Source organism: Pipistrellus kuhlii, unplaced genomic scaffold (genome assembly GCF_014108245.1).
Source record: "Pipistrellus kuhlii isolate mPipKuh1 unplaced genomic scaffold, mPipKuh1.p scaffold_m20_p_44, whole genome shotgun sequence".
NCBI classification, from domain to species: domain Eukaryota; kingdom Metazoa; phylum Chordata; class Mammalia; order Chiroptera; family Vespertilionidae; genus Pipistrellus; species Pipistrellus kuhlii.
The window spans coordinates 3,628,790-3,641,752 of record NW_023425545.1 but is presented as its reverse complement, the minus strand read 5'-3'; the positions used below and the strand labels follow the sequence as shown (position 1 = coordinate 3,641,752).

The 12,963-nt window shown below is 47.7% G+C and overlaps 1 protein-coding gene across 1 annotated transcript; it reads right to left on the bottom strand.

Annotated features, from left to right (window-relative positions):
* Positions 1-417: 417 nt before the first annotated feature.
* DEFA5 (defensin alpha 5) lies at positions 418-1,355 on the bottom strand. Its single transcript, XM_036412174.2, is given in 3 exon segments — positions 418-793; positions 1,011-1,182; positions 1,185-1,355. Coding segments are annotated over 3 exon segments (525 nt in total). The 5' UTR covers positions 1,284-1,355; the 3' UTR covers positions 418-539.
* Positions 1,356-12,963: the final 11,608 nt, after the last annotated feature.

The following is a 12,963-nucleotide window of genomic DNA, read 5'->3' as shown; positions in this document are numbered from 1 at the left end:
TCAACAACACTTTCTGGACACTCCATAGAAACATTTTATTTTTTAGTTCCATTACGAATAGATTGAATCCTGTAGGTTCAAATTGTCTTAAGAATTATGGTGCTGGCCAGGTAGCTCAGTTGATTAGAGCATAGTTCTGATATGTCAAGTTTGTGGGTATGTTTCTCTGTTGGGGCACATATAAGAAGCAGCCAACAAATGTATAATAAGTGGAACAACAAATCATTGGTTTTCTCTCTCAAAAAATCAATTTAAAAATTATGCTTATTTTTGCTGATTGTTGCCGTGTGATGCTGCAGTTGTGCACCACTGAGATGCAAAGGCTGATCAACTTACTGTAGAGTACTCAAGACAGAATTCTCTACATAAGTGAACACACACACAAGTCTTATGGAAAAGAAAAGGAAAGCCAAACAGTGAGTTTATTGCTTGGAGTTTATTATGATGAGAGAAAGAAGAAAAGGTACAGGTACAAAGACTGAAAACTGCTTCAGGTCTGCAGTGGCATCTCGAAGGGCTTCCGGTCTCTGTCACAAAGCCTAGCGACAGCAAAGCTTGCGTCGACGGTTATACAACTTGCAAGACCCAGATTTTTTTTCAGGGAAATTGCAGTATTTTTTGAGTGTGCAATAGCAATAGGTTCCTGTCCCAGGTTCTGTGGAGGGAAGAGGAGGGTCAGGCACAGTGGGGAAGAGACAGAGAGGAGAGGCACAGCCAGCCTCATGGAGATCTGAGAGATGAACTCTCCACTTACCGCAGACAATACCTGCCAGGTTAGGGTGAAAGGATTCTCCTGTTTGTCATAAATCACAAGGAATCTTACTGGCTCTGTGTGGTCATGTAGGATAATGAATTTACTCTGATCCTAGTCTATAATGTACTTGTTTATGTCCTAACCCTTGCCTCACGACCCTCCTCTCCAACTTGAGGTACTTACTCCTTATCCTCCCTCATCCTCACACCAAATTTTAAGCCCAGACTCCCCATTCCCTCTCACAAGCCCTTCTATTGGGTCACAGACCTAAACTGCAGGTTAGCTGATGTCTCACCTGCACCTCGAGCAAGGCGTTCCTCTCCTGTGAAGGAGATGGCCACATCCTGGTCATCGTCTCCAGCCTGGTCCTGGTCCTCAGCCCAAAGATCACCCTGGTCCTTGGCTTCTGGCTGTCCTTGGCTTCTGGCTGGTCCTGGGAAGGAACCTGGTCAGCTGTCTCTTGGAGGGTCCGAGCCTGGGTCTGGAGAGCCAAGAAGAGAAGAGTAGTGAGGAGAGCAAGGGTCCTCATGGCTGATGGTCACCTGGAACTGAGGGTCAGGTGAGAGGACAGGAGTGAGTGGTGTGGAGGGCACAGTCAGGCTGTACTTATAGGTCGGAGGGGAGGAGGCTCAGAGACACACAATGCAGGAGAGAAGCTGTGCCTTTGCTGGCCTCAGACCAAGGCCGCTGTCACCCTCAAAGCCCTTTGATGCACCTGTTCCTGGCCCTTCATCACAGCACATGTTTGTGTGCTGAGTGTCCACACTTGTTTCAAGTTGATAACGATGATAAGGACACTGATATGTTTTCTGTTTCCCATATGCTTGGACACTTACCTTCTAATGTTCAAAAAAGACAGGGAGCTGAGCTCTCATTGCGTAAGTCAGGGACCAGAGGCCTCTGTTGTCTGATGTTGGGCCCTGCTCTCTTATCTATACAGATACTTTACATTATTTTATATTTTATAAAAAATCTGTCCTTAGCCTTGGCTCTGACCAACTCCTCCCCTCATGTCCCACTGTCCTCATTCCACCTGAGCTGATTCACTGTCTCCTCTTCTCCCCTGGAGCCTACCCCCAGGATCTACTAGCTCCCTACAGGAAGTGATGCCCTGAACCTGCAGGGTGGACCCTCCATCTTCAAGACCTGTACCTTGAACCTCAATGACTTGTGTCTATAGCCCTGTTGTGCACTGTGGACTGCACCCTCCACAGCACATGGCTTGCAAAACTGTGTCCAGGTGTAGCCCCACGAAAGAGGGAGTCTAATACCCTGATGTCTTGTCAGAGTGATGAAGCTGTGATTAATATGAAGGGCCTTGTCAGATGTCTTTGATGTGGAAATGTATCACAAGCATGGTGGCTGTCACACAGAGAGCACTGTGGGGCACAGCAGTTGCATACAACACCCTGTCACTGGCCTCCTTCCCATTCACACCCCAGCTTCCCAGACCAGCCTCCATGCCCACCGCCATCAGGAGAACTAATGTTTTTAAGCACCTGCTTTTCGCAGCATGCATCAGTGGGCTTAACCCCTCTACTTGTTCCATCAATGTGGTGAAGTAGATTCTGTCATGTAGTTTACAAGTGAAGACTGTGAAGCACAGGTTGGCTGGTTAGAGGCAGCCTGGGGGTTCAGAGCCCACAGTGCTAACCTCTGGGCTTCGAGCCTGTGTGAGTTCACCTCCTGGCCTCCACAGAGCTGCAAGGAGCCTTCTTCCCTTATGTGAGGAGTGTTTTCATTGTTTGGGGAAGTAGTTATGGGGGACTCGCCTAATAATGGCAATGGCAGTCTTTCCTAGAGTTTTGATGAAGAATGAGAGGAAAAATTATAGAAAATAGGAGACAAAAATGTGAAGTGAGGGAGTCATGTGATCATTCCTTTTTGAACACTTTTTAATCATATTTTCAAGTGTTATTTCTTTGTTGTTTCCAACCCAAGCCATGTTCAACCCACTTGTTTCAAACTTATTCACCATCATAGCCCTAACGAAGTGCCCCAATTTAGTACTGTAGAAACGTATTTTCCCTGTCTCCCCCTCTTTTCCATGTCTTCCAGCTCTCATGGTCTCAGTATCCCCTGGGACACAAGCAATTCCCAGTCTGGGTGCTCGCTAAGGCGGCACCAGATGCTCTGAGACACCTGAGTGCCCACTGAGCTCTCAGTGGGAGAGTCATTTCCTTGTCACCTTCCCGAGGAGCAGGACGGTGCTGACCTCTGGCATCTATGGGGCTCCTGTCCCTGAAGACATTTGCTGGCTAGCCAAGCCCACTCACCAGCGCCAAAGGGTGCCTGTCCTTGTCCCTGGGTGGCTGCCAGGACCGTGCAGCTCAGCTGGGAATTGCCCGCTCAGTGGTTTCTCTGGTTCGCTTGCTGCAGTGTGAGCAGAACACCAACAGATCACTTGCCTCACCTTCAGGAATGACCTGAGAATGAAGAATCAGCTGAGCAAGCAGCCTGCTGCCTACAGGAGGGAGAAGAGGTGAGTGCAGACTGGGCAGGGTTTGGGACTAGTTTGGAGGTCAAGGCTAGCTGTGTTGAGTCCCTATAGTGTTAGGCAATACATCCCATTACACTGAGGCCAGCATCTCATTCCTGCCCCTTTCACTCTTCTGCCCTTTGCCTCCTGCACCCTGTGGGCAGCATCTGAAGCCATGGGTCTCAGAACTGAGGAGGGGACTTGGGATGTCGCTGAGGAGGGATCTGAGGCCTAGACTGGTGGTGTGACTTGTAAGTCAGGGCAGAACCAGAACCTAGGAATCCAAAATCTTAGTGCACCTTTCCTCTTTTCTTTTCTGTGTCATGTTTTCAAGCTCCCTGAGTGATTTCTGTGGCCAGGCCCAGGCTGCACAAAGCGAGGAGGTAGGTGGCTGTGCGCGTAGGTGGGACTCAGGGGAGTTAGGGTCCCATGCGCATCACCACCATCGTCCTGTGACCTTGTACATAGAGTAGAGTCCTTCTATGACATTTTGAAGATGAAATGACCACCCAGGGCACCTGGCACGATGCCAAGCCAGTGGTGAGGGCTCAATGGCACTTAACTTTGGGCACTTTTAAAAAAATATGTTTTTATTGATTTCAGAGAGAAAGGGAGAGGGAGAGACAGAAGCATCAATGACAAAAAAAGGATCATTGATCAGCTGCCTCCTGCATACCCCCTACTGGTGATCAAGCTCTCCCAGGCATGTGCCCTTGACTGGGAATCGAACTGTGACCTCCCAGTTTATAGGACAATGCTCAACCACTGAGCCACACTGTTCAGAGAGGCTGATCCTGAGGCTCATGGGTGGGCAACTGGCCTCCATATGCAGGTGGCCTGTTTCACTTTAACTGACCTAAAGTAAAGTTCTGGGAGCTTGTAATGGATTTGTCGGGTTCTCATGCGAAGCAGGATGGTGGCAGGTTGGCACACGCTCAGCAGTGAACGACCGCCTCTGAGGGACCCAGGTTCCCGGTGAGGAGCAGCTCCTGGGCTCACAGGGTGGAGAAGGAGGCCTAAGCCAGCTCAGTCAGGGCTTCTGGAATCCTGGGCTCCATGGTTTTGTGAACAGTGTTTCCTGGTTTTAGGCTAAAATTGTTCCGTCTGGTTCATGCCAAAGGGCTCAGCACCAAGGAGACAAAGCCTAAACACACCAAGGCTGGGGCTTTCAGAACCTTGTCATCTCATGGTGACCAGTGGGTCAGCAGGGACAGAACACCAGCTGGTCCTGATGGCGAGGGGATGGCTCTGTCTTTGCGTCAGAGAAGCAGTTCCTCCTGTACACATAGCCTGTCTAGTCAGGGTAAGGCTCCTTGATCAGAGAGTGGAGAGTGCTGAGCAGCCTGCACTGTTTTCTCATCAGGAAGAAGAGAAGTGACACTAAGGCAGGCCACCTGTTTGGGGTCGTTGCCCTTCTGGTGGGGCCCTCACAGGGGAGCAGGTGGGGGACCTTTATTGTCCCTAAACGTGAGAAGAATTTTTGGGAAGAGTTTCAGGATATCGAGACTCTATCTTCCCCTCGCTCATATACTTCTCACGTCCTCTCCCTACGCTTTTCGCTCATCTCTCTCTTCTTCCTTTCCCGCCCTCTCCGCTCCCTCACTTTCTTCTTCTCTTTCTTCTTCTTTCTTCTTCTTCTCTCTCTCTCTCTCTCTCTCTCTCTCTCTCTCTCTCTCTCTCTCTCTCTCTCTTCTCTCTCCCCTCCACCCCTGCTTCCCTTCCTTCCTTCATAACTATTTTTTTTTCTTTAAAAGTATCAGCCATCCTTACCTTTTACAATGTCTCTCGCCGTCCCTACATGTCCCAGAGCTTTCTCTCAGGGCTTGTGAATGGTAGTGGCCCAAATTCCTGTCCCCAAAGTGGATTTTCTCAGGAGCTACCTTATCAATAAAAAATCTCGACTTGAACTCATTTGACTCAATTTTGGGTCCTCAAAGAGTGGCAGATTCAGTCTGAGAGTTACAGATGCGGGGTTTTGTGTTGTCATTAAAATTCTCCCAGGTCCTTTACTGGTCCCTGCCCCATTTCTGAGCCCCCAAGACATGGCCTGACACTGCAGCCCGTACTTCACGCATGAGTTGAAAGTCTTCATCATGTCCTGGAAGAACAATCAAGGGTTTTTTCTGAAGAAATCACATTAACAAAAAAAGGACTGAAGCATTAGTTTAAAACAAAACAAAACAACAACAACAACAAGAAAAACTTTTTTTTTTTAACACTATGTTTGATAAAATCTTGTTTGGTTCTTTTGGACACTAAGGAAAGTCGATCTTTGACATGAGAAGGGAAAGTAAGAGAAACAAGAGAGTAGAAGCTGGGGGATGGGGACAGACAGGGACTTTTTTATTGTGATCCCAGAGTTCTGCAAAGTCAGGGGCCTCGGTCACAGGCTGACCGCATGACATGACCGTGACCTCTGTGGTTTGGCCGTGGCCTCTTCCTCCATGAAATGAAAGGTTGGTTATGAGATCTCCAAAGGCCAGAGATTGTTAGTCACTGCAATTCGATGAGAAGAAAACTGCAGGCCTTTATCTCATGGTCAGGAGGTTGATGAATCATTATTACAGAGTTGTGACTTGATGATCAAAAAACCATTGAGAAGTAACCACACAAAAATCAAAAATAAGAGTTTAACCCATGAGCAAGTGACAAAATTATTACACAAAATCTTTCTCTATGCAAATAGTAGCCAATTATAAAGTACAATGAGAGAAGAATGTGACTCAAATAGAAAGAAAGCACAATCAAGGAAAGTTGTTACAAAACACATCCCGGGCTGCCATGAAGAGCTCTTAAAGAACATAGCCACGAGACATGAAAAGAGGACAAAAACATGGTAGGTGAGATTTTATTTTTACAAAGACTGCGTCATCCGTGGCATTTTTCTTAAATAAAACCTGGAACATCTATGCAGTGTTAGTAAAGCAATATAATTGGTTTTGATGCGATGAAGGAACCAGAAATTGTTTTGTAAGAGAAAGTGGCCCTGATGAGTGTGGAGAATGGCTGAGAGGGAGCTCCCACTACCAGGAGTGCCAGGAGCTGGGGCAGTGAGGTCACGCCATGCTGGCTGGGAGTGCGGGTGAGACCAGAATCCACGCTGTGACCCGGGACACCTGGGCATTGTGACCTGACAGGCTGGGTCTCAGGTGTTCTGAGTGCAAAATGTCCCATCTTTCTCTCCAGATGCCCAGCTGGCATGGCTCAGTGTTTGAGAGTCGACCTATGAACTAGGAGGTCACAAATCCATTCCTGGCCAGGACACATGCCTGGGTGCTGGATCCCCAGTTGGGCGTGCAGGAGGCAGCTGATCCATGATTCTCTCTCATCATTGATGTTTCTCTCTGAAATAAATAAAAATATATTTAAACACACACACACACACAAAACAAACACAAAAACATCATGATGGCTCTGCTCATCTTCCAATTCCTTCCAATCATGTATGATTTTGTCTCTCTTCTGTGTAAGACTCAATTTTTTAAGGGAACAGGGCATGAATTCTGCTGTTGCTTGTTATGAGAGTCTATGGGCTGGGAGAGCACTGCATTCCTGTGGGCTCTTATTTCTGGACTAAAAAACATTTTCTTGTCACTGCCAGGAGCTCAAGTCTGTCACAGCTTTTCGGAACAGGCTCCATTCTAGAAGTGAAAGAGTGAAAGACAAAACTGGTCTGGAATAGAGACATAATTAGGTAAATACAGACAAAACAGATATTATAATGAGAACCAAACATGAGCAGAGTAAAAAGTGATCACTTAGGGTCGCCGTAAATTTGAGCTGTTAGATGAGTGAGCATGAAGTAAAAGAAAACCAGAAACAATCCTTGTAATGACCTGACATGTGCTTGGGGTTCTTAGAAATCAGTAGGAAAAGACAAGTGGGAAAATAGAAAAATGGGTAAAGTGCATGGATAGGTAAGAGAGAAAAGTGACCAATGAACACTTTAAGAATGCTCAACCTCAGTAATAATGTTTAAAAGAAATATTGAAGCAAACGAAGTGTTTTACTCACTTATTTTCAAAAATTAAAACAATTGACAATAACCAGAACTGATAGACTATCGACAGTCAAAGGATGCTTTTGTGCATTGTCGCTCAGACGATCAAGTGGCCCAGCCGTTTCTGTAGTGGGCAGTTGGGCAAATGCCCATTGCAACTTGCAGTCTGCATATATGTGCCCATTCCATTCCTTGGGATTTATGTGTAAATCATTGCTACACAAACTTCTAAAGATAGAGAGATAGTCATACAACTATATGGGGCAAGTATATCTGAATGGATAGATACTCAAGAATTCCCAAGATAATATTTAAGTGGGAAAAAAATGCAATAGAACTGACTATAAAGTATGATTCTATATTTAAAATAAACATTTACATAGTTTTATGTGTAAAGTCATAGGACTGAAATACTTTGAATTGGAAATCGTGGCTATAACTAGAGGAGGGGTTTAATCTATCTTTTACATTTCTTCATTATTTGGAATTTTTCAATGTGGAAGTATTATCAAAAAAATAATAGATTTAAATGAAAGTAAATTCTACAGATGGTTAGGTATGTTTTCCCATTCATCCTTTACCACTGTGGACTCTCTCTCTTTAACATGGGTTCTCTAGGCAGGTTAGAGCTGACCCCGACATTCTGGATTTTTTGTGTAAGGAGCCCTGGCCTCAGAATTTTCTCTGAGGAGCTTCCTCGCCTGTGAGGGACCGTCCTTTTCTCCTTTTGCAACAGCCTGGCTCTCGGCTCCCATTCACTTTCAAACACCTCTGCTGCACCTGTCACCATCCTTGTGCTGGGGCCTGCCAGGGGCCTCAGGCAAGGCCGGTGCCCGCCTGGGGCGCAGGAAACAAGAGCACCGTGCTGTTGGGAGGAGCAGGGCCTCAGGCAGGGAGACGATCATCTCCACATTTCTCCTCTGCAACTGTGAGTTCCTGGGACAGAGAACCTGGGCACTGATCTTGTCCTCCGACCCTTCCCCAGGTCTCAGGCACCATGGCTAGTGACAATGAGACTCCTGCACATCCTCCTCACTGCTCTCCTTACCATCCTCCAGGTACTGCCCGGTAAATACCAGTCCTGCTGCCCTTTCCTACCATCCATTTGCTGTTTCCTTCCCCTCAGTCAGAGCTGAAAGCACAGCCTCACGGAGCTGCCAGCGGGCACCTCCACCCACCCCTCTAGGGTAGTTAGAAGAGCTCTGAGCTGGTGGTGTGTCCTTACACCACTGCAAGTCCTGCAGGTAGTGATCTACTGCCTCCCCTTTCCGCAAGTGACCTAGATGGCTGAGAACCCTACCAGTTATTTGAATCACTTGGTTAGTGTAACCTGGAGTGGAGACAAAGATTAGATGGACCCTAACTAGAGACCTCGAGCCGTTCATATCACAGGAGTGACAGAGAAGGTAGCTGGGCAAGGCTTCTTCCCTTGAGACTGTGAGAGTTGGGTTGGGTTTTGTGTGGTGGGACAGGTGAGTTAACTGGTGAACAGGTGGGCAATCGTTACAGACTCAGCACACCTCCCCATCCAGGTCCAGTTCAAGCCCAGGGGTTCCCGTGGCAGGAAGGACAGTTTGGCCAGAGGTTGTATCAGTATCAGTGGGATCTTGAGGAAGGATGTGAGGTGACGAGAAGAGCGGCTGTGGGTGGTATTCTGCTGGGAGGGATGGGTCTGTCTGATGGGGAGGTAGGTCTCAGCTCTTGGGACCACAGCCTCACACAGATTTCACTTCCTTCTTGCAGACAGCACCGGGGCTCTCAATTTTGAAAGGCCCTGCTACCTTCGGGTTGGGGTCTGCCTGAAGCGGGGCACCCCAAACTGTGAGCCCTTCCAGAGGCCCTGCAGAGCTTTCACCATCTGCTGCCGCATAAAGATGAACCAAAGAGAGCGCCCTTGGGAGGGAGCCCAGCCCTGGGACCTGGCCTGTGGCTCCTCGGAGCAAAATAAAAGTGCACAACACTCACGTCTGTCCACGATCATTTTGTCTTCAAGTTGATTAGAACATCAGCTTCCCGGAACGGGTGGTGGGGAGGGAATCAATGGTAAGAATTAAGTGCATGTTCCGCTTTCAGTTCTGCAGGCATTTTCATGAGAACCACACTGGGTTAGCAGCCCCACACCACAGATGTAAAAAATAAAACCCAGCCAGGTGCAGCAGCTCACCCACGTGAGGAGCTGGCATGAGAAGCAGCACCATCAAATGCTGCAGTTGGTTCCAGAACTCTGTCTGCCTGGAGGGAAGTTGTGGTTTCCTCTGAAACCTCTGGGAGTGTGCACAGGAGAGAGTTCGCTGTAGTGGGCGAGCGATGTGAGGACAGTGCTTCATCCTGGGCCCGCCGCTGCATTGGGGAAGGAGCTGGGTGGCAGCACAGGGCTCGGGTGGTGTTGGGGACACGCAAGACGAAAGCACAATGTACAGAGACTACCCAGAAAGGAGTCTCAGTGACAGGTCAGGAGGCACCGCTCCAAGGTGGAGCCTGGGTTAGGGTGACTGTTTCCTGTCTTCCTGCTCACTGTTCCTGTCCAGACCATGAACCTGCTGCAACATTGTGAGTAAATGATCTCTTCACTATGCCACATCCTGCCTCTGGTGAGGAGCCAGCCTGGGGTTCAGCATCACCGCCTGTAATTTACAGCACAAGTTGGGAAGGTGAAAGAGGAGGCCGCAGGTGCCCAAGGTGCCCAGGAAGTTGGGAGACAGAGAAAAGATAAGTTATATTTGCCTTCTTCCAAAACCTAAACAGTCCATGGAGAAGAATGGAGCTTGGCTGGCACTGTGATGAGTAACAGTCCAGGCCGACTGCATGGTTGGGTCCCATCAATGAGTAACCACTAGGACTCAGCTCAGTGTGCTGATGCACAATGGGCTGTCCCTGCTGTCAGTCAGTGTGGGTGAAGACTTTGGATGGACACAGATGAGTGTGATTCCCTGCTTCCTGATCAGCACCGGCCTCCTCGCAGTCTGTGGACAGGGGTCATTGCAGGTTTTGCTGTGCTCAGTGTCTGTGGGGAGCATCCACAGTGGGCCTTGTCCTTGAGTGGGAAAGTCTGCCATCGACAGGAGAACTTAGGAGCCTATGCGTGATTTAAAAATAATTCATTTTCTAATTTTTGTTTCTTCAAAGTGAAGTCGAAACTTTCTTTGCTTTGTCACATAATTCTCCCATCATTCACAGAGTCACTGACATCTCTCTGTTCCAAAGTCTCTGGACAGCCCCATGTAGCCCATGCCTCTGTGCTTCCCTCTTTCTTCTGTTTCTTCTTCATTTTTTAAAAAATATGTTTTTATTGAATTTGAGAGAGGGTGGGGGGAGAGAGAGAGAAACATCAATGATGAGAGAAAACCATTTATCATCTGCCTCCTCATGCCCCACACTGGGGATCGAGCCTGCAACCCAGGCATGTGCCCCTGTTGCTTGACTGATTATGTCAACTTTAACGCATTCATTTTTCTCAACAATTTACTTTTAATTTAAAAAATTTTTAAATATATTTTTATTGATTTCAGAGAGGAAAAGAGAGGGAGAGAGATAGAAACATTGATTATGAGACAGAATCATTGATTGACTGCCTCTTGCTGCATGACCCCCACTGGGGATTGAGCTTGAACTGGGGCCTGTGCCTTGACTAGACTAGAACTGTGACCTTCTGGTTCATAGGTCAACACTCAACCACTGAACCACGCCAGGCAACAATTCATTTATTGAGCAGTGAACAAAACAGAAAAAAACATATTTTAACCTGCATGGTGCATATATCCTAATGGAGGAAAAGACAATAGAAATAAGTAACATTTAATACACTAAATATTGATAAGTGGAAAATGCAAACTACAGATGGTGAGTTATAGAACTATACACTTGAAACTTACCTTGCCAACTAGTGTCACCTCCCATAAACTTAATAAAAATTCAAAAATGAAATCAGCCAAAACCGGTTTGGCTCAGTGGTAGAGCGTCGGTCTGTGGACTGAAGGGTCCCAGATTCAATTCCGTCAAGGGCGTGTACATTGGCTGTGGGCACATCCCTGGTGGGGAATGTGCAGGAGGCAGCTGGTCGATGTTTCTCTCTCATCGATGTTTCTGGCTCTCTATCTCCCTTTCTCTCTGTAAAAATCAACAAAATCTATTTTAAAAAAATGAAAGCAAAGGTACTGGGCAGAGGCTCTGAAGCACCGAACGGTGTGTGTGGGCAGGGGTCCGGCGAGGCCTCACATGAGTGACCAAGGCCTTTCAGACTCTGGCCGGCCATCTGTCGGTCCATGTGGGTTAGTGTTTTGAGCCTCAGGCTGTGCTCACTCTTGAGCATCCTGGGAACTGTTATAACAAAGAGCTGACTCTGAGGATGTGTACCCCAGGTCCTACTCAGTTCCTCTTGGCCCAATTTGGACAACATTCCTGCTGCCCCCACCTTTATTTATTTATGTATTTATTTATTTGTTTATTTATTTATTTTTGTTAATCCTCATCAGAGGATATTTTTACCAATGCTTTTCAGAGAGAGTGGAAGGAGGCAGGGGGGAGGGGGGGAGAGAGAGAGAGAGAGAGAGAGAGAGAGAGAGAGAGAGAGAGAGAGAGAGAGAGAGAGAGGAGGGAGGAGAGAGAGACATCTACTGGTTGCCTCCTGAATGCACCTGGGGTTGGGGGGTGGGGGGGAGTAGGGGGGTACAGATGGGAAGCAAACTACAACCCAGGCATGTGCTCTTGACTGGGAATTGAACCTTTGACCCCTCGGTGTGCAGGCTGATGCTCTAACCACTAAGTAACACTGGCCAAGCCGTTCCCACCTTTCACCTAGTTCTACTTACTTGTTAACTAGAAATGTGTACAGTAGCTCTACGGCATGATTTCCTACCCTGTTTCTTTGAAAATAAGACAGTGTCTTATATTAATTTTTTCTCCCAAAGTTGCACTAGGTCTTATTTTCAGGGGATGTCTTATCTTTCCATGCGCTAGGTCTTATTTTCGGAGGATGCCTTATTTTCAGGGAAACACGGTACTATAATAGTTGTATACATCTTTAGTCTCAGAGGCCATCGCTAAAAGAATTCACTAAAGCCCTGCTCCCTGAATTCATTTCACCCTCTATTTCCCAGGTTCTAGAACCTGCTGGAATCCATCGACACATCGAGCTACTCAGAAGGATCCACAGTGAGTCCTCGCATGCAGCAGAGATGACCAGGGGCCACCTCAGCTGCCACACTGCTCTGGGCCAGTGTCCAGTGAAAGTACTACCTGCCTTGCCCTGGGACAGTCCCTCCTGTGGCTCCCGAGTCCCAGTAAGAGACGCTTCAGGGAGACCGAGCCACCCATGAGTCTGGTTCAGGTCATGCATCACCTTCAGTTATGCTAAAGCAAACCCTCAGCAGAACCAGAAGCACAGACGTCCCTTGTCTCATGAGGACCAACGTCACTAGAACCCGGGGGGAAGGTCAGGCAGGACCTAGGGGGACAGTTATAGGATGTACCCCTCCCCCCAGAACGCTCCAGTTCTGCCCCAGGGATGCCTGTGGGAACGTGGGCCCAGAAGAAACAGGGCCGAGAGCTGGGCTTTCAGGAAGTCCAGGTGTTAACTAGCTCTGCAGTTAGGAACCCAGTACTTTCCTGTTGTTGTTAATCCTCACCCGAGGATATTTTTCATTGATTTTTAGAGAGAGTGGAAGGAAGGGGGAGAGACACAGAGAGGGAAACATTGATGTGAGAGAGACACATTGACTGGTTGTCTCCTGC